General features: G+C 46.9%; 1 protein-coding gene across 2 annotated transcripts in view; it reads left to right on the forward strand.

Annotated features, from left to right (window-relative positions):
- The window catches only part of LOC119166806 (homeobox protein Meis1), a 388227-nt gene that overhangs the window by 177132 nt on the left and 184683 nt on the right, over nucleotides 1-26412 (forward strand). For both annotated transcript variants that reach the window (XM_037418168.2, XM_037418169.2), the window contains exon 8: nucleotides 5916-6051. In XM_037418168.2, the coding sequence (XP_037274065.1) occupies nucleotides 5916-6051 (136 nt within the window). The remainder of the gene's footprint in view (nucleotides 1-5915; nucleotides 6052-26412) is intronic.

Genomic DNA, 26412 nt, shown 5'->3' on the forward strand with positions numbered 1-26412 from the left:
AGGTGGAGCTAGGTTTGGCTCTCGAACCCGGATGAAGTTTTTCTTTAGCTAAAACGTTTCCCTTCATGACAACAAAAACAACGACAACAACAACAACAACAACAACAACAACAACAACAACAACAACAACAACAACAACAACAACAACAGAGCTTACTGCGTAGATCAGAGCGTGCGAGCTTCGGGCGAATGCCAAGGTTTTCTCTTGGGTGCAAAGTATTTGGATCGCTTTCTCTTGACTGTTTGTTTCCCTTTCTAGTTCTCTCTCTCTCTCACGCTTGCGACTGTACAGTGTAGGCGCGTTAATTTTAGGACCGGAATACGTTGACCCCTCGCCTGCCTGCCTACATAGGTGCCTGCGGGATAAACCGCAGAAGGCGAAGCCGAGACCACGCGGGCTTAAAATATATCAAGCCCCGTGTATACCGCATGCAAGCAGAGCAAGGAAGGAAAGGGAGGTCTCGGGTGTGACTCCTGCGGAGCCCGTCTTGTCCTCAAGCTCTACACACTTTTTGTCGTCTCCGATGGGGGGTATAGGGGGGGGGGGTAGCGGTATGAGGAGTGGCGGAGAGAGGGGGGTTGCAAGACGGGTTGAGACCTCGCAGTGTTCGAGTCCTATAGTCGCCTTGTCGGCGGCGTTCAGTCGCGATCCCTTCCCGTGCTCAGAGAAACAGCAGCGACGGGCGCGTGCTTGATTGCGCGGATAACGTCACCGCCGCGCGTCGTCGTCTATTTGCAGCTCGCGCGTGTGTGTGCCCGCAGCATCGGTTCTGAACCCGGAGGGGGTCGCGCCTGAAATAGGCCTCCGGGCTTGAGCCTCCTCCCTGGGGTCCTCGAGAACCGCGCGTTGAGGCATGCGCGGCGCGGATGTGTACGGTCTCGGCGCGAAGGCACGGCTCCTCCACGTGTGTCTGACAGCGGTGTAGGAGGCGAACTGCGCGTATAGCGAGACTCGAACACGTTTTGGTACAACTTTGAGTGTTGTTACGGCAAATATATGTAACTTCTGGAGTGGTGGTTACTGCAGTTCAAGGCTAGTTGGTACGACTTTGAGTGTTGTTACGGCAAAGATATGTAACTTCTGGAGTGGTGGTTACTGCAATTCAAGGCTAGTTGGTACGACTTTGAGTGTTGTTACGGCAAAGATATGTAACTTCTGGAGTGGTGGTTACTCCAGTTCAAGGCTAGTTGGTACGACTTTGAGTGTTGTTACGGCAAAGATATGTAACTTCTGGAGTGGTTATTGCAGTTAAAGGCTAGTTGCGAGAACTAAAGAGAAAAAAAGAGGGAAAAAATATATGAAGGAATGCAGTATATTGCTCGGTGTTTGGCATGGTTGGTGCAAGCTCATCCATGAATTCGGCGCTCAAACCATGACCACGCAGGGATACAAGGAACACATATAGATAAGACGTGCGATACAGGAAAAATGGAGCGGCTGACTTCAGTATGCCCAGTTTGCTACCCTTACTTATGTGAAGGGGAGTAGGAGGGATAAAAGAGAGAAATAGAGGAAGAATGAGGGCACGAGAAACACAAAGCGCATGTAACGTCGCAGCCACTTGTAGGCGATCTGTAATTCAGTTGCGGGCGATCTATAATCCACTTGCAGGCGATCTATCATTCAAAAAATGCACACAGCTCTTATGACATCCCTGGCTCTGACTGCAGGCAGGCGTCTTTTCTTTCTTTTTTTCAGTAAAAGATAGATCAACAAGCTGCTCAAGGCAAGCTGGACATTCTGGTAATGTTGGTTCACCCACATATAGCTATTTGTGGGGCCCAACTTAGGTTTCATACGCTTTGAAAGCAGGGTTCGCACATCGCTGCATGGGAATCGCAACAAGGGAAATCGATCGATGTGTTCGTTTTCGTTAGACGCAACCATGACCGACATTGAAGTCAAGACAAAACATAGAAGGCTTTGCTTGGAGTTTTTCTGATTGATTGATTGATATTGATTGATAGGGGGGTTTAACGCCCCAAAACCACCGCATGGTTATAAGAGACGCCGTAATGGAGGGCTCCGGAAGTTTCGAAAACGTGGGGTTCTTTAACGTTCACCCAAGTCTGATCACACGGGGCTACAGCATTTTCGCCTCCATCGAAAACGTTTTTTTCTTTGTCTGATTGAAGTGTAGTAATTATGAGTTAAAGGCGGAAGGAACTGTACTGAGCGAGAGCTTGTCGCCAGTGGGGACTGAATTTGCAAGCTCAGGCACAAGCAGCGTGGTCAGCGGGACGATCAAAGCTGATTTGATTAATTAATTGATTTGTGGGGTTTAACGTTCCAAAACCACCATATGATTATGAGAGACGCCGTAGTGGAGGGCTCAGGAAATTTCGACCACCTGGGGTTCTTTAACGTGCACCCAAATCTGAGTACACGGGCCTACAACATTTCCGCCTCCATCGGAAATGCAGCCGCCGCAGCCGGGATTCGATCCCGCGACCTGCGGGTCAGCAGCCGAGTACCTTAGCCACTAGACCATCGTGGCGGGGCGGGACGATCAAAGCTATATACGCCGTATACCGCTCATAGCTTTGAGCATCCCACTGGCCGCGTTTCTTGTCCGACGTGTGCAATTATGTAATGGGCTGCTAAGAATAGCTTTTAAAAGCTTCTCAGTCGCTGCTCGAAGACATTTTCAAAACTGCACTACTTCAAGCAAGTGCTGCGGCCTCGTGCAGAAAAAACAATGCCAACAAGTATACGCCTCTAGAGTACAGAATTCAGCAACAGTCACAAAATTGGTGCCGTAAGTGGACCGTTCTGGCCCGGAGCGCTTATTACTTGTGTTATTATTTCTCCCAAGTTGCTCTTCTTGCTACTGATATTACTCGGTGGCTCGTGCAGCGGCAAAGCTTTAAAGCTTTATAAGACGGCGCTCCTTAATTAATGGTAATAAGTTTCCCCATTACGAAAGTCCGAATCGTTTTTTTTGTTTTAAATAATTTTTTTTGTTCCTTCGCAGAGCCCGTTATGCCGACTAATAGTAGAGAGTTGAGCGGCAGCCATCACACCTCTCAATATTCATTATTACAATTAGCCCTGACCTCTATAGCTAACGAACTGGGTGGATCGTTACCGTGCTTAGCAGAATTATGCGGCCAATTAGAGGAAGGCTTGAGTGGTGTCCCACAAGTAGATTGATTTAGACCGTTCGGCCGATTTCTCCGTAATCAGGCCGTTAAGATCTCCCTGACACCGCGCGTTTAATTGTTATTTTCTTTCTCTCGTTAAGTTTTTTCTGTATTTTTTTTCCTTTTTGCCGTATACCTATATACGAGTCCTCCTCTGCGCAGCTGTTTGCTGTCTCTGACAGCGCCGTGGCGATGCCTGCGGCATACGAAGTGCGGCACCATCGGTTATTGAGGATAAATGGAGGGGGTTGTATACGCACGTGCCGCAGGTGTGAACCGTAATTGCGGCAAATGGTATAGAAGGGGTAACGCGCTGCACGCCGGCTCTTAATAGTTCATGAGCGCCGTATATCTCGACGCAGTTTGTATTTGGGTTCGGAGCGAAGGTTACGTCGTCGACAAAGCCGGTCGATTGATAAATATCTGTCTATCTACATGCACATCGCGCCTTCCCGCGTGGCGTCTAATTTTCGTAGGTCAGAATATATATATATATATATATATATATATATATATATATATATATATATATATATATATATATATATATATATATATAATAATTTCTGATGCCCGTTCGGCACGCTTTGTTGTATTGCTATTCATTATAAACCACAACGTCGTGTACGTATTATTCGCACTGACTTGCACAGCCTACTGGAACGCCCCGCCGCGATGGTCTACTGGCTAAGGTACTCGGCTGCTGACCCGCAGGTCGCGGGATCGAATCCCGGCTGCGGCGGCTGCATTTCCGATGGACGCGGAAATGTTGTAGGCCCGTGTGCTCAGATTTGGGTGCACTTTAAAGAACACCAGGTGGTCGACGCTTCCGGAGCCCTCCACTATGGCGCCTCTCATAATCATATGGTGGTTTTGGGACCATAAATCCCACATACCGATCAATCAACCTACTGGAACGTATATATGCCATCACAATACTTCCGTACGTTTCCGCAAGTTTACTGGACTGTACATGAAAAATACACGAAAAATGTGTGCAATCTATGCGAGTGTCCTAAGTAACCAATTCCGAATTGTGAATTGACATTGGGGACACTTACGTAGGGCGGTGTGATTGTGGCGAACTCACTATGTAAATGGTAAAGTGAAATTGTAACTAAAGTCGAGCTATTCACGTGTCGAATTATAGTATATTTGGGGTGTATGAATAAAAAAATTGGTGTTTAGTGATACCCTCCCATATCAACATATATCTTTTATATCAACATTGTTCGCTTTACACTGACGCACATAATGCCTAGTTTATAGCCATCTCTGAAGTCTCATAGGGCACCGATGGCGCAGGTATATATCACGTGGTTGTGACAAACAAAAACTTTCAGCTGGGAATGACGTTGGGCCAGTTGTGTTGCATAGCGAAATGAATTAACAGCGCTTATATATGACGGGGACAGTTAAGGAACGACGCACGATGCGTTGATAACGACAATTTGATTGCAGCAAGGCAATGTGTGCAAAAACAAAACCATCGAGTGCACGTGCAGTTCAGGTCATCAAGCCAACGTGAATAATAACAAAGACAAACGTACAGTGGAACTTTAAAAAGAGATACCGACATTCTTGCCAGTTGCGAATATCGTTAGCAAAATGATTAAAGGGACAGGCACGCGTGACCTTAAGGTGCACTATGTGAGAAACGTGATTCTTTTCTACCAAGTGATAACGATCGATGCTATGCTGACGGGCAAGTCACCCTCGCTATGAATTTCGTGAGCTTCCAACACCAGTCGCGCGAAATATTTGCGTTAGCCAGTTTGCATCTTGCAAGAATGACGGTCCGGTGAGCACCCGCGTTTTGCACAATGTATGGAACCCAATGGCTTGCCTGCTTGTGAATAGCAACAGTATCAAAACTTGGGCTATAGTTGGTTGTGCGTGGTATAACTGTGGTTTCAGCGCACGAAGAAGCACAAAGGAACTCTAGACAAGCGCTCGTCTTCTGTTCATTTGTGTTTCTTCGTGCGCTAAACCACAGTTATAGCGTGCCTGCTTGTGGTTCACACAATGTCAATGTTCGCGTCCTGAGGCACGTCCCCGCGATTGTTTTGACCAATCGAAGCGTTTTGTTCAGCGCGGATGCCGGGCAGTGTTTGAGAAAGTTATCATATAACGCACCTTTTTTCGTTGCTTCTGGAAATGCGCGGGATTTCTCCGAGTGCGCAGTTTACGTGATAGTAATGTTTATTTATTTATTTAACAATACTGTAGGCCTTCTTCAGACCCATACAGGAAGCGGGCATACATCATCACAGGTGACCAAGTAGATACAAAGTTCAGGAAATACAATATTTCGAGGGACGATACGCACAACAGCGAAACACTTACAATAGCGGGTACAACAATACTTCATTGGTGCTCTTCCCATACACGAGAAGACGAGAAAAAAAGAAAAAAATAACAATAAAAACCACGTACTACGCATGAAAAACAATATATATGTACAAAGATTACAATGCACTATACTGTAAAACACGTTTTTTCGTTATCGCAACAACAAGAACAGCATGAATGTAACTATACTGGCTCAGTTAACTGCTCCACAAAAGAACAAAGTTAATCAATATTTGTAATATTAACAGCTTCACCTGGTAGCGCGTTCCAAGTGGTGACAGCGCGAGGGAAAAGGGAATATTTAAACACATTGCTGTGGGCACTGAAGGGACGTATACGTTCATCATGGTTCGTCCTACTAGAGTGATTGCTGTTCAGTGCAGTGAATTAACCGTATGTTCTGTCTTGCGTTCGTGCAGCGGCCCCCCTCGCAGTCCCTGAACTCGTACGGCACAGCGGACGACGTGCGTTCACCTACGGGTTCGGCGGGCACTCCGGGACCCATGCCCCAGCAACCCAGTTCTCAGCAGAGCACCGACAACAACAGCGAAGCGGGTGAGTGCCGTGCCCTATAGCATGCTTCGTGTAGTATACCGCGTCACCATTAGCCGAAGTCTTGAACTGTGAATTGTACATAATCTCAAGAGCTGACACCGTGGAAACGACAGAGACGAAGAAGAGGAACTAAAAGAACACCACGAAGTGCTCTAGTCGTGGCGTGTTTAACGAATCGGTGCTTGACGGAAATTCTCGTTACCGTTCGTGGTGTCTCTTTACCGTTTGCTTTGACCGACAACCCGGCAACGTAAGCGTAGGCTACTAGACATACTTCGCTCGAAAATACGTGGCCTTTATAAACCTGTCCATCGGACAACTGGTGTGCCTCCTTGTTGAATGGCAGTACAAAGGGATGGCGCCGCTGCCTCGGCATAAAATTTTTGTGTTTGAGTGGCCACGCATATGTATGCTTACAACAGCCCAGAGCGGAACAGTCTTCGTAGTCCGAACAAAAATGTTGCACGCTGTACCGATACCTGCAGTTCTTTCTTTGATATCATCTTCATCTCTGGTAAACAGACATGTCCTAAAAAATTTTGGCTTCGAAAACTGATGACGAACAATGAGCCTTCGAAATCTGCAGCTGCTTTCAAGGCTAGAGACTGACGTCGTTGCCCCAGCACTGCATTTTTGAAGATAGTCATGCTTACTTACAAGAGACCATAGGGACATATAGCGGTTACCGAAGAAACCCTTGTTGGAAAGGTACATATACTGGGGTTAGCAACCCTCTGGTACATGCTTGTAAAAGGCGAAGGCCGTAAATGCTTCATCAAGCACCAAAAGTGGTTGTCGGCGTCACCGTGATGAGGCAAGAAATCAAACGATGACGTCACCACATACACCATCGTGATGTCACGTGTCACCAAAATTTATGACGTCCCGTGACACCGTACGATGGCTTCGCTTCTTGCTCACAAGCCGGCCGATTCCGGAGGAACATGAGGCGGTACGAAACCGTGCAAGCTGCACAACGCTTTCAGGTCAGGCGAGATTATTACAGTAGACTGAGAAGAACCAAAAACAGTAAAGATTGATTTTGTTTTTTAAGTCATCTTAACGTGATTTATTACGGACCCTGTGAATTTTTTTTAAATCTGGCCTCGCAAACTAATCACGAATGATGCCTTTAAAACCACCTTCTGGCCTTCGAGGAGTGAGGAGGCGGCCAATGAGTGGAAAGTGAGAGAAAGAAGGTGTGTTTGACATGTATGGCTGAGTGAACGAACAGGAGTTATGGCCGTGAGCAGTCAAGAAGAGGGGTGGGATGGGGGGGAGTGCGATGACGGATACGATGAAGTGCTCGACAAGCGCGACTTGTAGTTCACTCTTCATCGTTTTTGTTGTCGTCGAGCGGCGGCGCGCGAATGAACTGCGGCTGCGCTACTCTATCAGTGTCTTGTCACGCTTAAAAAGAGAGCGGTGCTGTCGGCGACGGGGCTCCGTGAAATCTTTCTTCCGCCATGACACCGCGCGCAGTTGGCTGTCGTGAGTGACGAACGTGGTTCTTCGTCACTGACGCCGTTGTCTTGTCGTGCGACGCGTGCCACGTCCTCTCTTTCCTCTCCCCATTTCACCCTCTCCACTCAGCCGTGGCATGCGTCTGCCGAGGCCTAATTAACTCGGACATATGAGTCGTTCGAGACAGGAACCTGTGGCAGGTAGCTCGTTCACGCCCATTCGAAGTTATTTTTATGCGAAGCCACCGAGCCCAACAGCTCGTGTCACCCAAGTTGGTACGAACTTTACAGGAGAGCACGAGAAAGAAAAAAAAATATCGCTTGAATATTGACTGAAGTGTAGCGGCACTGGCCTGAACCGCTCTCGCGATAGCATCACGTGCAAACAAACGCCCTTTCGTCGTGGGTATGCATTCCATCGATGAATATACAGTACCTGCCCGGAAGAAGTCCGTGGGTTTACCGATATGCACTCCAGTCTTTATTCAAAGACCGGAGGGAAAAAGGGAGTCAATTATGGCATTTATATAGTGTATCGCTTCACAGGGAGTCAGACGGTATAACCCACTCCGTCGTGGAGTGTACGAGTAACGTCCGGAATGAATCGGGAGTCAAATGTCGCATTAGTTTAGTATACCACTTCACCGGGAGGAGTCGCCAGAAGTTCTTGCGAGTTTACGTCGAAAGCGGAGAACTATACTTGGGCCTAACAATCGATACCCCCATCACCACTGCCTTTAAAGGGAGAAAGGAAAGAGGAAAAACGGACGCACAATCGTCTGTTTAAAGAGTCCTGCTTCGAGATGGCTTTCCGTTCAGTTATAATACGTCCTTTTCGTCGGACCCACGCCCAGCCTTTGCAGCGCGTGCGACTCGCATCGGCGAACACAGGAACTACAAACAACACGCGTCCCATTACGGACAAACGTCCATTTCTCAACCGCGTGTGTACACGTGCTCTTTCCATGCTTTTGCCGCGCTCCGCGGGTGAAATATAATGACCGCTGTCCACGCAGGTCCGCCTCTCGCGTTCTGCCATTCTTAAAAAAAAAAAAAAAAACTCGTTTTCCTGCGCCATCATTTCGTAAATGGTATTGCTTGTTGGTTTTCGTGTCTTCAGTTCGCGCTGTGCGCGTCTTATTGCTTTTTTTTTTTCTTTCGAGAGGAGAAGCGTTTCGTGTACGGCATCAGCTTCTTTCTATACAAGCCCCCCCCCCCCCCCCTGCCCTCCCCTCTTCTTATCCTCCATTTCAGTCGTTTTGCTTCGTGCGTCTAAAATAGAAAGCTCTTTTATAATTACGCTGGACAGGAAGTTTAATTTAAACCTTCTTCCTGTGTCAGAGCATGTCCCATGGTATACGTTTACAAAGAACAAGTTTGATTATGATTCGTGTCTGTTCTCGTTGCAAGAAAAAAAAATATGAAATTCCGCGTTTGAACGTGGTTAAACGAAATTCGTGGAGCGATGCCTCTGTTTTGCTTGTTGGACTACGCGAAACACGTAGGAAATATGCTGCGGGTGGTGCGCACGACATCGAGCTATAGCGAGGCACTTGGTTTCTGTGATAACGTATGAATTCCAGGAAGGTCATCAATACGCGATAATCGATCGATATATTCCATTGAACTGTTACTGGAATTTTTCGCTCTTTGTGTTAAAAAATTGGTTGCGGTAAAGCTCCGGTTCAGGCTGGTTCGTGCATTCTCGAACACATAGCATGACTGCGCAAAAAAAAAAAAGAATAAGAAGTATTACACGGAGGAAGAAAGGCATGCGTTTTTGTTTTTTTATTTCGTTCGGTCGTTTTTTTCTTTTAGCGCAGCCCTGCTTTATGTGTAGACTATCTGCCGTGTGAAATTAACAATCAGATCGTAATGGCTAGATAACACCTAGTGCATATCTTCCCCAACCGGCGAAGCATGAAAAAAAAAATAGTACGAAACAGAACTCCAGCTAGCGGAAGAGATGCACATGCCTCCAGGATGACATCCGAGGCACAAAATAATAATAAAAAAACCACCGCTGATTAACCAGCTGTGGAATGCACCGTGCAATAGGCGGCGGAAGACGTCCCGCGGCGTTTATAGCGTTCGTTCCCATCGGCATTTTTTTTTTTTAATCAGCCTCCCGCTGGGCTTGTTTTGTTGGGCGGCTCGGAAATTCACTCGTGCGCCGTGGCCGCCATTTTTCCTTCATCTGTTGCGGGTGCGTCAATTACAACCCCCCCCCCCCCCCCCATGAAAAATAGCCAGAACCGGCATCACGGTACGTCCCTGGGGAAATTTGCATAAGAGCTCATTTCGATGGCGCTTACCCATCTTTGTGACGTCGTGCATTCCTCCGGTGTTGTAGATGTAACTCCAGCGTACAGATGCACGTTTGCGTCCCAGGTTCTTGGTGAGGAACTTGAAAGTCCCGGTAACCTTTGCAAGGACTCGGACATCGGTTCTCGGCTAAAGGTTATATTTTGGGTAATAACGATTGTTGCCTTTCAACTTATTGATACGGGTAGCGATTACGTTAGTTAAGAAAAAGTGCTCGGGGTTCGAGAGGAAACCAGCTCACGATGGCCCTTCACATGTGAAGGGCCTACGCGTCGTCGCTCTGTGGATGGGGCCTAAGTTTTTACATAGGTTTTAGTTAATTCTACTCGTTCCAGGGTCTGCGTGGCGTTACTCGCGTTTAAATTACGTCAAAAGCAAACAAACGAACCGCGGTGTATGAATGGAGGAAAGATACCCCGTACATAATAATAATAATAATAATAAATTATGTCATTCTGTTTGAGAGTTCTGGCTCGTAACATGTATGACTCTCATTAAAAAGAAATGTTCACTCTCTTTTGAGATCATTATCCTTTCTTTGGAGAGTATGAGAGCCAAAAGAGACTTTACGCGACTTTACATGTGACAAGCTAGTAATCGCTGAAAAGAATCACACATACTCTTTTTAAATTTTTTTTAAGAGTGTAGAATTATTGCTCGCCGCTTCTTTAGTACCTATATTTATGTAATTCACATGCACTAGCACACATTCGTACTGCTATGGTTAACTGCTTACGGATTTCGGGTAACCGCACGACATTTGACTGACACATATGTCCTCGCTATCGCGAAGCAATTTAATTTTTAGTCGCTTCGTTAGGGAAGGCCACCTGCAGGCCGTACTGCATTCACTGAACAGTTTGAGTTTGGCGAAAAAAACAAAACTAAATTGCGAAACTTGAGGCATATTGGATGTCGCTACAAATAGGCGATTCGAGTTGCTTCATTTATTACCGGTTGTCGCTGCAATTCGAAAATGAAAAAGCCATTTGTGTTTCAGACTTTCGTCTCTTGTGGCTCTGAGAAAGTGCCAGCAGGTACAGCCAGGAAACTATAGAAGAAGATGTCTGTGGTTTTTAGCCGTTCTGACACATTACCCAGGGCTTAAGAGCTTAGCGTGCGTGTTCGCAGGCTTCAATATGTATATAGAACGCTAAAGCTTTCCCTAATTGCTCGTATGACGCACTTCATTGTAGACCCTTAATATACGCAAACAATGCCCGTAGATGTATGAGAGCTGCGAACGCTCGGTTTCAGCTCGAGTTTCAATCTCTCGAGTTTAGACATATATTTCGTGTCTTCGAATGTCTGTGGCTTAACGCGAACCTCTCTCCGCTGTCAATTAACACAGACGACTAGCCTTTATAATAGTCCAGTTTCGCTGTCTGAAGCCTAGCGCGACGCAAGCTTCGCCATTTCAAAAGATGATTGTCTGTGTTTGGCAAAAGTATGGCGCAATATTATTTCTTTGTTTAGAAAAAGTGGGTACCGATTTTGAGTACTTAGTACTCTACTAGGAGAGAGCTTAAAGTCGCTGGAGATACTTCAATGTCTGCCTGTCACACGAATGCGTTCGGTCAACCGGCCAAAGTTTAGGCACTTGCTGAACGCCCAGCCATCTGGAACTGCTGGTTGCGTCTCATACTTGTGAACATAGTCGATCAAAAAGCAAATAGTACGCATATCTGAGGCGCAACAGACATAACTATTAGGTGGTGGGTTCCTTTAGTAGAAAATACATAGATACGTAATTCCAAAAACCCTAGTGTTTCTTAGGATACGCTGAAAACTCGACGTTATGCACGAAAGAAGGCCGACAGAAGGCTATATCGTCATTCGAGGACATTTGCAGCCAAGCACGCTGACACGCGGTCTTTTTTTTTTAAGTTTTTAATGGCAGAGCTCTGCACCCTCGCTTTCTTCCTCCCCCGGTACTTACAATATCTGGTGCTCTTATTTCTCCGCATTGAGCTTTATTTCGTGCGCGCACTTGGGTCGTGACTCGGCTACGGTGGCTGTAACGAAGATCACGCCGCTGGGGCCGCGTGTATATGGAGTCATAAATAGATCGCGCCAGTGCGCGTTTCTGTCGTGATTTGTTGTGGCCAGCTGTTTCCCCGTGAGTATACGGGGGCCCCCGATGCGTCTGACTTCGTGCACGACCCGGGTCCCGCTAAAGAGAAACAGAGCACTACCGTATGTACCCGCGTACAAGGCCTTCCCTATGGCTAGTCAGTTCTGCTATGAAAACCTTCAAAGTTGAGGTAAGTGTCTGACAAAAAAATTACGGCATATTCACGGGGTGAATGATGACGAATGGGCGAAGCTCCGGAGGGATTCATCGGTAAACTGTGAATCTTCCGTGTAATTCGCCCAGTCGATCATCATGTAAAGACGTGAGAAACGCTGTGTGTGTATATACACAAATCAACTTGTGACATCATTCCTATTTTATAAGATCTCGCGTCTTTCATCAACTACAAGTACGGCTTTCTAGTTTATAACATCTTGCATCTTTTCATCATCAGCTACAAGTACCACCATCTAGTAAACACTACAAGAACTAAACGAGAGGTGGCTACATACAGGAGACGGTACCGCCATCTAGTGAACACTGCAAGAACTAAACTAGAGGTGGCTACATACAGGCTACAGGGGACGCACAGCCCACGCCCTAAGGAGCTTCGCCCCTAAAAAATTATAACATGTTATCGGCCGTTCTTGTTGCAAGAATAACCGGAAACCCGCGCAGATTTCTTTGCGAGAAAGCTGCGTAGATAAAAAAAATTAGGCCTGCGTGATCCGGGATCTGAACCCGGGACTGCTAGGGAAGTGCGTTGGTGCCGAGTTTACATTCTTGACCGTGGAGAATCCTCGCCTGCTCTTTAATCGTCCTCAAGTTGATTCTCGATGTTGGTGTGTTTTCGGTTGTTCTCAAACTGCCCCCAGCTTTGGCTTTAGTTAGAGCGTTCTTTGTTTATGAAGTAGCGAAAACATAGCTGTTCAGAACGTAGTTTGCGGTGCACCGACAGATGCACGAACAAGACACTGGTGACGCCGCCGTTTTAATGTCCTCGCGCCATCTGGTCGTGATGTCACGGATTTTAAGAGCATTAGAGAGTTTTAGTACTGCGTACGTTGCGGCGTTGCGTACGCAAGGACGCCACGTTCTGCGTAGTGCGCATGCGCAGACCGCAACGCGCACGTATCGCGTTACGTACGCAGCCGCCACGTACGCACGCATGAGATGCGTGCGTGCGTATGAGCTGATCGCGCCGCTCTCGAACAAGTTCGCGAAAGCGCGAGACTTCGTTTTGCAAAATGGCGGCATCGAAGGCAAGCACCGACTGGCTCTGTGGTACTGTATCTGTGGCTTAAAATATGGCCATAATCTGGCTATAACACTTGGATTGGCTCACATTGGCTGTCAACAACACGTGCTTCTATTTTGATCTACCAGATGGCGCAACACGCTTCACGCTCGTTGCGTACGCGGGTACTACGGCGTACTAAAAGCCGATTAGTGGCAAACCACGCCACGTAACGCAAGGCGCTTGCGTGATGCGTACGTAGCACCATTCCGCAGTACTAAAACTCTCTAATGATTGACCTAGCACGGCTACGCATTGTACACGAACAGCACACGGAAGACCATCTACAGCGATTAAGTTTAGCTCACTTAGCGAGAACGACCGAAATTCTACAGACTTCAATATCACAGTGAATTTAACTCTGGATTGTACGTGATGATGTACAAGTTAGCCCATAAGTTTGTTCTTGAGATGTCCCAACGCTACTTTTGATGAGGACAAGAGGGAGAAGCGTGAATGACAGTCATTCACCCGCCTGTCTTGTCTTCGTCAGAAACAGCGTTGAATAATTCAAGTAACAATGTGCCAACTATCCCCACAACGTGTTCTGTTAAATAAGCCCGTTGTATTTTAATATAGCGAAATCACATCTTGCTTTTGTGATATTCTAATCATATCCTCAAAACGCAATGACTGATGGCGTTAATACTGGGTGGAATAGACACGTATAGATGTGTTTAATGTTGCTTGGATTGTCCATTTGAACCCGGTGAGACTTCCATGAGAGTAACAAAATGTTTTCAGTCAATAAAAAAATAAATAAATAAATCAAACTAGAAATCAATAAATCATTGAAAACTAATTATCTCAATTGTTTATATGTTTCTAGTTTGCATTCAGACACCATGGTCATATAGCATAAGGCCTCACAGTAATTGAATGATTGATATACGGGGTTTAACGTCCCAAAACCGCCATATAATTATGGAAGACGCCGCAGTGGAGGGCTCCGAAAATTTCGACCGCGTGGGGTTCTTTTACGTGCGCCCAAAATCCGAGCACATGGACCTACAGCATTTTCGCCTCCATCGAAAATGCAGCCGCCGCAGCCGGGATTCGATCCCGCGACATGCGGGTAAGCAGCCGGGTACCTTAGCCACTAGACCATCGTGGCGGGGGACCTCACAGTATAACGCACCGAGTTGTACATTAGGGATTGCAGTACTGTTTATGATGATGGGAAGCTATAGTTTCGCAGCAGCTATCAGACACTATCCCCGACAACCCAAGTTCGCTGTTCCTTTCACAAGGCTTATATATCTGGAAATGTGGTATATCCTATGGTCTGTTGTGTGGGTGATACCTCTTGATCCTCTTTCTGTAAAAAGAAAGAATGGAAGAAAGAGAGAGAAAGAGAAGAAAGAAAGAAAGACAAACAAAAAAAGAAAGAGAAAGAAACAAAAGAGAGAAAGAAATAGAGAAAAAAGTGGCAGAGAGAGAGATAGAGAGAAAGAGAAATGGAGACTAACACTGAGGACTTGGTTGTAAGGGGTGGCAGAGGAGAGGCGATAGCTGAGCGCGTTTCAGAAGGCGAAAACACAATGCATTAAAAACAACAACAAAAACAGCACAGGAATGAGACAAAACAATAGAAGCTATTTCATAGAAACAAGGAAGCCAGACAAGACGGCGATGATGGCTTGAGATTCGGTCACGTTCGGTTAATGAGCGAGCCTCGTTAGAGAACCGTGTACGCACGAAAGATTGCGTGATGCGAATGAGAAAAAAACTGTCGCGTGTTGGTGGCCAGAATGGGCTGGGCACGTGAACCGTACATCACTTGGTATCACCTTGCTCGTTATATATAAGCGAGGCGAATGTTATACATGCTATACGCTGGTAAAGCACTTCCCTTCGATACGAGTATGGCCTATATATAGACAGAGAAAGATAGAGACATAGTCATCGGCATGCATACAGAAATTGATGTGTAGATAGATAGGTAGATTGATTGATTTGTGGGGTTTAACGTCCCAAAACCACGATATGATTATGAGAGACGCCGTAGTGGAGGGCTCCGGAAATTTTGACCACCTGGGGTTCTTTATCGTGCACCCAAATCTGAGCACACGGGCCTACAACATTTCCGCCTCCATCGGAAATGCAGCCGCCGCAGCCGGGATTCGAACCCGCGACCTGCGGGTCAGCAGCCGAGTACCTTAGCCACTAGACCACCGCGGCGGGGCTAAATAGATAGATAGATAGATAGATAGATAGATAGATAGATAGATAGATAGATAGATAGATAGATAGATAGATAGATAGATAGATAGATAGATAGATAGATAGAAACTCGTTGCCATTCGGTTTCAAAAAGAGTGCAAATAATGATCATGATAATCACCATCGTTATCATCGTTCGCATTGTCGCGCACAGTGTAGATTTGCCTGCGCTACTCCTAGCTTTGCGCGTAGAGCACGTGAACGCTCTGAATCCCAACCACGGTGTTCACCAGCTTACTTTAGCCTTTGAACGGCCTTTTTTTTTTTTTTTGTCCGCAATTCTCACCATAATCGGCCGTCATCGACTTTCTGCGGAGGTCTTTCGCAGCCAGTACACACCGGCAAACGAGCGCAAGCCAAGCGTGCCGAAGAACTGTGATACAGTGGTCAACGGCAACACACAACACTCAAGCGTGCCACATTGCCACTTTTGGCAGTTCATGCTTCTTCTTCTCCGCGTTCGTCATCTTTACTTTATCGTTTCTACCCCGTCTCGCTTCTTTGTGGCTACTGCCGTTCTTTGCACTCTTCGCCGCACATACCGGTGCGATGCTCCCGCCCGCCGTTTGCAATCCCCTCTTTTTTCTCGCCCGGGGGGCTTTCGGGTGCGCGGTAATAACATCTCGGAGCGGCGGGTGTTACAACGCGCAATGAAGATTAATGGACGGAACGGACAGCCCGCGCGCTAACCCGCCAGAAAAAGACGGGCTGAAGGAGAACGAGAGGACGCGTACGTACCAGAAGCAAAGCTTCTTCACTTTCCTTTCCGCCCCTCTCTCGCATACTTTCCACCTTCGTGACAGCCATCTTAGCGCCAGAGCAGGATGAGGAGAAGAGGCCAGAGAGCGTACAAAGGCAGACTCGTCGCCTTGGTCGAGAGCTGACTGTCACCAAGATGGTGGGCCTCTTCTTCTCAGAGGCGAGTGTTAAGGAGCGCCCCCTTCTTTTTGGCGGCAAAAGAGAGAGACGGCTTGTGGATTTTCACGTCGCATGGATACTGATACGCACGAATCGGCCTAGTAGAACGCGAGCGCCACCTGTCGGCATACGAAGGACGTACACAACAGTCCTGACAGGACTAAACAGTGCGGCACTGTGCGTTGTGTAAAAGGCAATCGGCAGTTTTAGCTTGACCGAATTCGGTTTGAAAGGTTAGAAAGCGCAGCTGATGATGTCAAAGAGTTAGGCGGGAAATCACGATACTTCGTTAGTCAACACCGACGGGAACTGAAATTGTCTGAATTGTGAAAGTTTGAGTAAATTTTACCGGGAAGAACTTTTTCCTTGCTCTAGACATCAAATAGGCAGTTTTTTTCTTTAATGATTCTGATTAAGGGTCAGGAATATGATTTTTTTTTCGATTTTTGTTGCTTTACAATCGCAGTAGAGACAGTTATGGACTGCATGGTGTGCGGAAGCGCATTCAAACAATAAACAATTTTACGCATCGCCATTGTGTGGTCACGGGACCGGCTAGACGGGTCGTACACATAATAGTGGTTAGCGTCATAGCAGGCCTAACGCTGTTGTTTACTCTGGTTTGTGGAATGGGTGTGCACTTGATTGTGGTTATCGTACCTGTGCTGATATTGGCTGTGCTCTTTAAGGGAGAGAGTGCTCCTTCAACTCTAAGCAGTTGCCACATTCTAAGAAAGAGTATGAGCTGCCCTCTTCCACGAATCATTATTAGCCACATGTATGAATCTCTTACGTGTTAACTCTGCTTTTGGTCCCACGGCCTTCCGACGAAGGTAAAATGATTTCTATAAAGCGTACGTGTCTTTTGAAATGACTTACCTTGCAGGTTAGGACTCAAACGCAAGAAACAAGTGCAATGACTCATCCGTTTGTTTTTCTCTGGGAGTGTACGATGCTGCGAAGAAATCGGCACTATGTATAATTTCTGTATAATTCTTGGGTCTTGGCTCCTTGTAGCCTCCATATTCACTGCGTTGTAATACAGGGCTACATGCTACCCATCCCTGCCTCGAATAGTTATAAATGTCCAAAACACACACGAAAAAAAAAAAACTACTTCGCGACAAAACCGGAAGAGAGAAGATAGCTGTAAGAGATGGTCTTCCAGGCAGAGGCGACATGCACGGGGATCGAGACAGGAGCGGACGTGGCAAAAGCTCAAGGTGCGGGGGATGGGGGAGAAGCAGCCTTGGATCCTGCTGGTGATTCCGCTGTGGCTGCCCTATACGGTGACGCCGCTACCACCGCCGCCGCTCTATTTGGCCGTCGCGGGTCTAGGTGCCGTGAATCTTCGTTAGTCAAGCAGTGAGCCCTGCTCTTTTGGCCGAATCCCGGTATGGCCGCCGCTGTCCCCCCTCTGAAGCTCCATACCACGCTTGCCGATGGTCCTTGCTCTTTTTTTCTTTGCCATGCTGCATCCGAGTCGTCTTACCGCGTCTCTCTCGCCGCCATCTTTTTTTTTTTCTCTCCCACCTTTGATTCCACGTTCTCGTTGCTTCCTTTTCTGATCGTTGTACCAGCTTAGATTCCCCGGTTTGTGCGTCTTCTTTCTAGCGGGTTTTATTTGCTTACATTCGTTCATCTCCCGTGTTTGGGTGGGACACTGCGACAACCCTGCTGCCTTGCGCGATTCAGCTGGGCACCCGGATATAGCGTGCCGTCTAAAGAAAGCGAGATATAGGAGTTAATCTAGATGAATGAGTCTCGCTTGTGGACCAGACCGATGCCACCGCGCCGAGAGAGCATGCGCGTACCTATGTGCTATTCCAGTATATAGTTATCGCAGTCTTTCCTTCTCTTCCCCATGTGCTTGGCCTGGCTTGGCTCGCAGCGAAATCCGTAGAAAGTATGGCGCGGACCGTGACACTTCGAATTTTCGTCTGTGTTTTTTCTCTAGGTTGGTGAGGTAAGATACGGTGTCTGCTAACACGAGCGTCGTTCTGGAATATCACTGTGTGCCCACCTTCCTGACTTGTAGTCGCGCCAGAAATGTGTCTGTGCTCGGCTGTTTTACCCGACGAAGGGACACATACATACATACATACATACATACATACATACATACATACATACATACATACATACATACATACATACATACATACATACATACATACATACATACATACATACATACATACATACATACATACATACATACATACATACATACATAATTTCGGCTAAGTGAAGTAACGTAATCTTATTATTTGCTAGGTTTACTGTATACTTAAAGCACATTGATCCACATGTTACCATTCTCACATATTATACGCGCACGTAATTTAGAGGTTGTTGGAGTTGAGTTTTATTAACCAAGGTCATCGAGAAGCAGCCAGGCCATGATGTCAGGTTTGTAACGTTGGGTTGAATAACTATCTACTCAATACGTTATCGAGCAAAACATTCAGTCGTTCTAAACCGTTTAGTTACAATGTGTAGTTACGTTTCCAGTTAACTGATGCTTACTTGGGGGGTTTAAGGCTCGGTAATATCTTCTGCAACGCCTCAAGCACTAGCCAAACTGACGTAAGTAAACCGTTCTATCCCCACAGTTCTAAAAAGCCCGTTTTAAACGGGTCTGCGTGCTCGTGTCGCCATCTGTCGACTGTGGCACGAACTAGCCGCCGCTCGGGCGAATGTTTGGTTGCGGCTGGTTCAGTGGATTGGATTGGTCACGCACTCGCAATCTGCGGCGGCCATCAACTTACCGTATCATTGAATGGGTGGACGCATCTCGCGCGGCTCGCAGACGCATCTGCAGTCATGCTTTCACCACTGACGTACCTTTCGATGGAGAAAACCTTTGAAGCTTCCTAATCATAACAGCTGAAAGCGCTGGCTGCGCTCGTGTCAATATGATTTCGTTGTCTTCTCGTAACATATTCGATCGTTAACGGAAGACTGAAAGCAGAGGGGCGTTTTGGGTGAAGAGGCAGTAACATTAGCGAAGAAACAATATGTGATTTATGGTCGCTTCGTGCGTGTAGTTGGGCATAACATAACTTATAGTAGCTGCACGCTTCGACAGTATAAAAATAGATTGACGCAAACGCTTGTCGGGCACTGGAGGTAAGGTAACATCTAATGTGCACTGAGGTGAATTTGATTCTCTTGATCGACTGATAGACTATGCACGAAATGGAAATGTTGGCAACAAGTACGATATGATGGCGTGTTCTCTACGACGTCAGAGTTTTAACTGAATACTTTTTACTCTCTTTTCTCCGTGCTGAAGACAAGTTGTGGGTGAGGAATTTAACGACGCATTTGTTTTGAGTCTTTATAAATCCAATTTTTTTCTTAGGCTCTTCAAAACTAACCGGACACCGGTGTCGCGTGATCTTTAGCTTGTTCGTTCATCTCCGGCTCCAGTGTCTATATATTGTCTTGAATATGAACGTCTACCAATTTCTACAGGCCTTCCACATTCGTTAAATGGAACGTATATCCATACCCAACACTCGGAATGTGCAGTCATCGAAGCTCACGTAGAACAATCGCTTATAACAAACTACGCACCGCCTACATCGAACGTGAAACATTCATGGCGGTTCTGTGAGGTCACGAATATAGGTGAATCAAAGCATGCTTCTGCCAGTGTGGTAACTCGAAAATGTCATTCCTAGAATTAGGATTTCGAATCAGCTCTCGAAATCTGAATCCTGAACCAGTTCAATACAGACAAGTCATATGTTGACTGCAGCGTATAGTCTTTATTACCTGCACACTTTATGTACAGTGAGTAATATACTGGTATATTAAAAATATAAAATCAGTTCGTTATATCAGATATTTCGGTGGACGTGAACCAACCTGTGGCATGATTGACGCAGTGCTACAAAGGTTAAATGAACACAAATGACCGCGGGACAGTGTTTTTCGAAATACATCATTCAGTTGCAAGGCAGTATACTCGTCCTGTGCACGCTGTGATCCTTTCGTATTTGTTTGTAGCACTGCATGAATCGTGCTACAGGCTGGTTCGCTTATACCATACCGAAGTTACTGATATACCGAACTCATTTTTGCGCTTGAGCCTGTTTCACAGACATGTTTTAGTTTCGGCTTTATTCGAAAGGATTCCAACGTTCGATGGTGTAACGGACGTGTAAAATATTTTCGTGTTTGTTAGAGTACAAGTTCGTGAATACTTTGGTTATATCGAAATACCCGATATAATGAAAAAAAGTTAGTACGCAAGCAAATTTTCCGTGAATTGTTGGAACTGGGTATACCAACGATGGATAAGATGTCGAAGCATCGGCAAAAACAGTGCCAGCCAGCCAACGAGCCGCGGGTTTCGCACTTGGAAGGGGGAGGTTGAGGCCCTGGCCGGGAAGATAGGAGGGGGCGGTGAGGGAGAAAGTGGGGGGTCTGAGTTTTCGGGGATGGTGGGCGCACGGTTCGGGCATCTCTCTCTCTTGGCGTGCAGGCGCGTGCGCGCGCTCTGTGAGAGCTCTGGAGCGGGTCGCAGCCACTGGGGCCTACTTTATCTTGATAAATGATCGCTCTTTCATGCAGGGCTCTCTTCTCTCTCAAGCCAGCACTTGCGTTTCTTTGTGCCTTTTTTTTTCATCTCTCTTTCTGTCTTTACTATTCTGATGGGATCGTCGTCCCCGCTTCTTCTTCATCATCTCCTTCTTTGATTCTAGGAGCCTTCCGTTCTGTCGTATACGGCACACGGGTGCTTTTGGTCGCCTTCGTCTGGCCGTCCACGCAGCAGACGACGCGAAGAAAAAAAAAAAGTGTCTGCTCTTTATACACGGATCGCCTTCTTATGCTTCGAGCCTTTTATGCATTTACTTTTTTTCTTCCAGAGCAGGCACAGCAAAGAAAAGTGGACTATCCGAGAAATCTCGTCGTCTGCTCTTTATAAGCAGAAAACTTGGGCACCGCCGCTTTGCTCGTGCAGCAGACGACACAGAATTCAGGAGTGTAGTTTATCCAAAAATGTTTCGTTCTTTGCTCTTGATAAGCGGAGAAACCTCTGAATACATGCCCCATGGAACGACCATGCAGTATACTAGTATAGACTACCCAAGTTATTTCGCTGTCTCGTTCTTACACGCGAAAAGTCTAGTTTCTGACGCTTTTTTTCCTCTTGCAGCAGACGACAGAGCGAAAGGGAGCGCTTAATGTCGCTTCCTTAAATGCAGCAGACGACTAAGGAAACCCAGAACAAACGGAAACAACGAATATAGTCGCGTGTTCTTCAGACGCAGAGATTATGCTTGCGCTGCGTTTCAGGCCTCCTCGTGTTATAGCCGCGTTTTGCATATTATATTTATTGCCCCCTTTCGGTGCACCCCGCACAGAGAATATCGTGAGCTATAGCATTTGCTGTTCGTCGACATGGCTAGAAGAAGAGACAAGAGGCTAAAAGAAGAAATATAGGTATGCGGTAGGCCGCGATGGTCGGTGGCGTAAAGAACCCCTCAACTTCTCTATTTTCGCTCGGTGTCCCAGGATGGTGCTATATATAAGTCTATATATACGCCATTTCCGTGGGTGACGTTCATTCCGCGCATTCGCTATATTCCCGCAGACCGACGTCTTCCCCCTCACTTCATCCTTTTTCTATTACCCCGGTTATCTTCGTTTCTACGTTTTCTATTCCTTTCTCTTCATCCCTTGAAATATGTGCGAGCAAGGGCTGCATTCGGCCTACTCGTCCATTTTCCCGGTTTTTATACTAGAGCGCTTTACTTTTCTCTATTCCTTCTTCGTTCACTTTCTTTATGAGGATCACGTGACACGGGTTTCATTTCCGTCTCGTGTTGCTTCGCTCGAAATCGTCCCACTTAATCGGATGATGTCCTCCCTGTTTGCGCAGTACTGTATAAAAAAGTATAGGGAGAAAGAAAGAGGGGAGAGAGAGAACGAGAGAAAGAAAAAAAGTGAATGGAATATTGTTTCTTTGCGAAAAAGAACTTGGCTTGTAAGGGAGAATGGAAAAGATAAACGTCAAACTGTCAAGTTATGGAACCTGCAACCGCATATCGACGGCACATCATCACGCTCGCACACCGCCTATATAGGCACCCGACAGTGGACCATAGGGCGCGACGAAGCTTTTTGGGCCGCCTCAGCATTGTTGGTACCGACCGCCAGGAATGCCAACATAATGAAACTCTCGCTGAACACATTGGGACGCTGAACTGTCAGTGTCCCTTTTGGCACGGGTTCAAAGAACGCTTCCTGGGCGCTTACGTAATCAGCCGTGAACCCGTGGTCACAACTAAAATAAGAGAATGATATGCACGTGAAAGTCTCCGGTTTTGGTGCGTCTACTCGCTATAGGCTACGTACGCATCGGAAGACTCGGTTCTGCTGCGCGTATACTCGCTAGGCTGTGTGTTCTGGTGCTATACCATCAGATCTCGTAAACTGCATTGCCGGGTGCCTATACGCAGGGCCTAATAATATCTGCAGTCTTAACGCCGAAAAACGACGATATGATTACGAGATGCCGTAGTGGAGGGTCGCGGAAATTTGTACCACCTGGTGTTCTTTCACGTGCACTGAAATTGCACGGTACGGGGACCTCTACCACATCGCCTGCATCGAAATGCGACCGCAAGGACTGGAATCGAACCCGCGACCTTATGGTCAGCCTCCGAGATTCGTAACCGCTACACCACCGGGCCACGGGCATTACGTGGTGCATGGCTAGAACTTAATGTACCACGTTACGCTTAATACCGTGCTGGAATTTCGGGGTGTGCTATATGGGAATGCCGAAAGTGAGAACGCGAATGCTACGAAAGTTAGAACGTTGTTTGTGGCCTACGATACGATTCTGTGGCACTTGAGGTGACGGATCGCGAGGAGACGGGGTATATTATTCGCCGTGGAAACAGGCGTATACGTACGCTACGAAGGGACGTGAGAATTAAGGTTTAGTTTATTTGCATTTCGACATACGCTGTCATTTACGTGTTGTAGCCAGTGAGTTCGGATGTTCTATTCGAAAACATGGAACAAAGCCTTAGGATGACTGTGGTGTGGAGTACTTCGTTCCCAAATTGTGCGAGGAAATGCCATGAAAGTCGAAATATCTCATTATTTAATGGGCAAAAAAGAACCACATTGTACAGTTAAGTTGTGGACATTAGCTTGACACCGGCGCATATTCGGAACCTTGCACGCCCGAAAAAATTCACATTTCAATGAAGTTTTATTCTTCCCCCATATTCAATTCATTTATTCCAATACACTAACACTCTTCAAGGGGCTCATGAACAACCTTGGAAGCGTTATTAATTGTGACATAAAATCCTCTGAATTCTTGGCAAACTGGGAAACCTTATGATCTCTTAGTATACGGTTTGTATGAAGTCCAAATGGAAGGTTGTTTCGGAAAAGGACTAGAAGGTTCGAAAACGGCCTTCGAAGGACTGGACCTCCTTCCCACCCCTTTCTCTTTCTCTTTCGCTGTCACACACAGACGGCCATCTTGCCCCCACGAAAGTAAACAAGACTCGTGCCTTCTTTCGCACTCCGGTTGGCATCTTGACTGGACCCAGGCGACAGAAAGTCGGCGAAAAGCGGTGTGAAATCAGCAACGCACTCTTTCCTCTCTCTCTGTTTTTACCGCTTTCAAATCTGTTTTTTTCCCCGAATTGTATTTGTTTCGCTTGTGCGCGTGTGTGCGTGGTGGTGGTGGGGGAGGTCGACCGAATTCTTGTTTTCTGTGAAAACATTCCTCCCGTCAGCGACAGGGCGCCCGTTGGGGTCTCTCCCTATAGTGCAGAGGCTCTCAGAACCTGCAAACGTGGCTCCATTGCTTTGGTACGGGACGGGGCAAAACAGCTGCGGCGACAAATAAAGTGAAGAAGGATGTCTAATGAAACGGCAGATGGTGGGCGTAGGGTAAATATGTAGTGTCCAGAAAGGCCCTAGTGAAGTACAGTCGCAGCCGAAATGTTCTAGCATTTCATTTCATTTCTTTTCATTTATTGTACCCTCAGGGCTTTACAGCATTGCAGAGGGGAGCGGGCACTGACGAACAATGTTAAAGAAAAGAATACATAGACGAGATACTAGAACATTACTAAACACTGGAAAGCAACTATTATCAACTGCAACTATGTTATACAGCCAGTAGATTATACAAGAAAACTAACAACAAAACCAAACGTTTACATTTCCAACACCAAGTATGTTATCGAGCGATGTTTTAAAACTGCAAGGCGAGGTGATGGATGCAACTGATTGTGGGAGGTGGTTCCAATCCTTGCAAGTTTTAGGCAGGAATGAGTGGGAATATGTTGATGTCTTGAAGCGAGGAACAGCAAATTTCTGCGCATGGTCAGTGAAGATGTTTCTAGTACGTTCTAGCACTTACAGCCGAAACTTTCTGTCGCATTCTAGCACTGCCAAACGGCTTTGTGCACTTGGCAGGGCTTGAATAGTTCCTTGTTTCCACTGACGTGTCCAGTGTACAGGCGGGTGCACTGATAATGGGACCACTTGCTTCCAGGCCATGTCGAGATATCGCTCTCTTGCAAAAGCGTAGTGGTTTCGATTAGTTTGACTACTGGCGGTTCACAGTCCGGAACCGTTTCCGACAGAGTAGTCTCGTGCACGAATGTTGTCACCTGCTCTAGCAGTTAAGGGGCCATCGATACTGTATGTCCGCATCGGCGTGTTCCTTTTAACAATGGGCCACTCTGTACAGCCGTGGCAGTTGCCGTGGGCAATGCTGACTCGTAATCGCCATTGTGACAGTCGTCCTTCGTTTTAACGACTGGTTACGTCGCAGTTGTGTTTAACGACAACTTCTGGACTTGATATTCCTCATGCAGTAAACAATGCGGTCGACCATCGATGGAAACATTGACAACCGCTTGGATCAACCACGCGACAGTCATTTGCCGCAGCTGACAATGGTACGCGAGACAGTCTAGTAGTCGACTTGCGCATGTCAATTACCTGTAGCTCTTAGTCATCGAGAGCTGTGCTGTACAATACTACGTTGCAATTTAGCCACGTCATGACTTCCTGGCGGAAAACGGCAAAGAGCTTGGCAATCCTTGATAGGTGTAACGCCTATGCTTTCCAACGCAGATTTCACTGGCTATTTCATTACCATTCAATGATGTCTGCGGATTTTATTTAGGCCACGCGCGAAACCTAGCTAAATAGGATTCGTCAATAGAGAGTTTGAGAATTGGGGCACCAAGGGACTTAACAAATCAAGAAATTTGCCAATGGCCAGGGTGCAGGCGAAGAACCCCCACACTTGGGCTTTCGTACTAGCGTTGACCCAAGGCCCTTTCATTTAATTGGTATTGCTTCATTTCATTGGCGATTTTTTTATAGCCAATTACAGCCTTTAGACTCACTCACTCACTCACTCACTCACTCCCTCACTCACTCACTCAAGCATTACGCAAGCAAGGAAGATGCACTTGCACCTACCCTGCTTAACTTGCAGGCACTTGCTCGATCACAAGCGTACAATCAACGTCATTCTTAATTAGCCCACCGCGACTTGCACTTCCTTGAAACGAACATGCTTCACCATGCTAGAGATATGCCTGCATTGTTCGGCTGAAGTATGAAGCAGCCATAATTGCAAAACTTTCAATGAACCCTACTTCCTGTGGTGCCTTCTGCAGTATCCATCGCTGCCTCTTCTTCGGTTTCTACGTGACTGACTCAGCCACGTTAACTGACCCCTTTCCTACTCTCACAAACTCGACACGCGGCGCCCACAGCAACCGCAGCAGAATACTCAGACCGTGACTCGGCCATATAAGATCCCTGGGACCGAGGCGTACATTCGCTCGCTGCGTGCGCTGCGGCCTTTGGCAATTTGGCCGGGTTTCCGCCCGCCGCGTTCGTTTTCCCTGGTTGGTTCCACGCCCCGCCATTTTTCTCCGAGGTCAGATGTCCGCGGGGGGTACGAGCCGCCGCAGTGGGGGCGTCTGGGATAAGAGACCAGCGCCTTCTGACGACGACGGCACCTCGCTGCGACCAGCCCTGTCCACGCC

This window comes from Rhipicephalus microplus, chromosome 6 (genome assembly GCF_043290135.1).
Source record: "Rhipicephalus microplus isolate Deutch F79 chromosome 6, USDA_Rmic, whole genome shotgun sequence".
Classification (NCBI taxonomy): domain Eukaryota; kingdom Metazoa; phylum Arthropoda; class Arachnida; order Ixodida; family Ixodidae; genus Rhipicephalus; species Rhipicephalus microplus.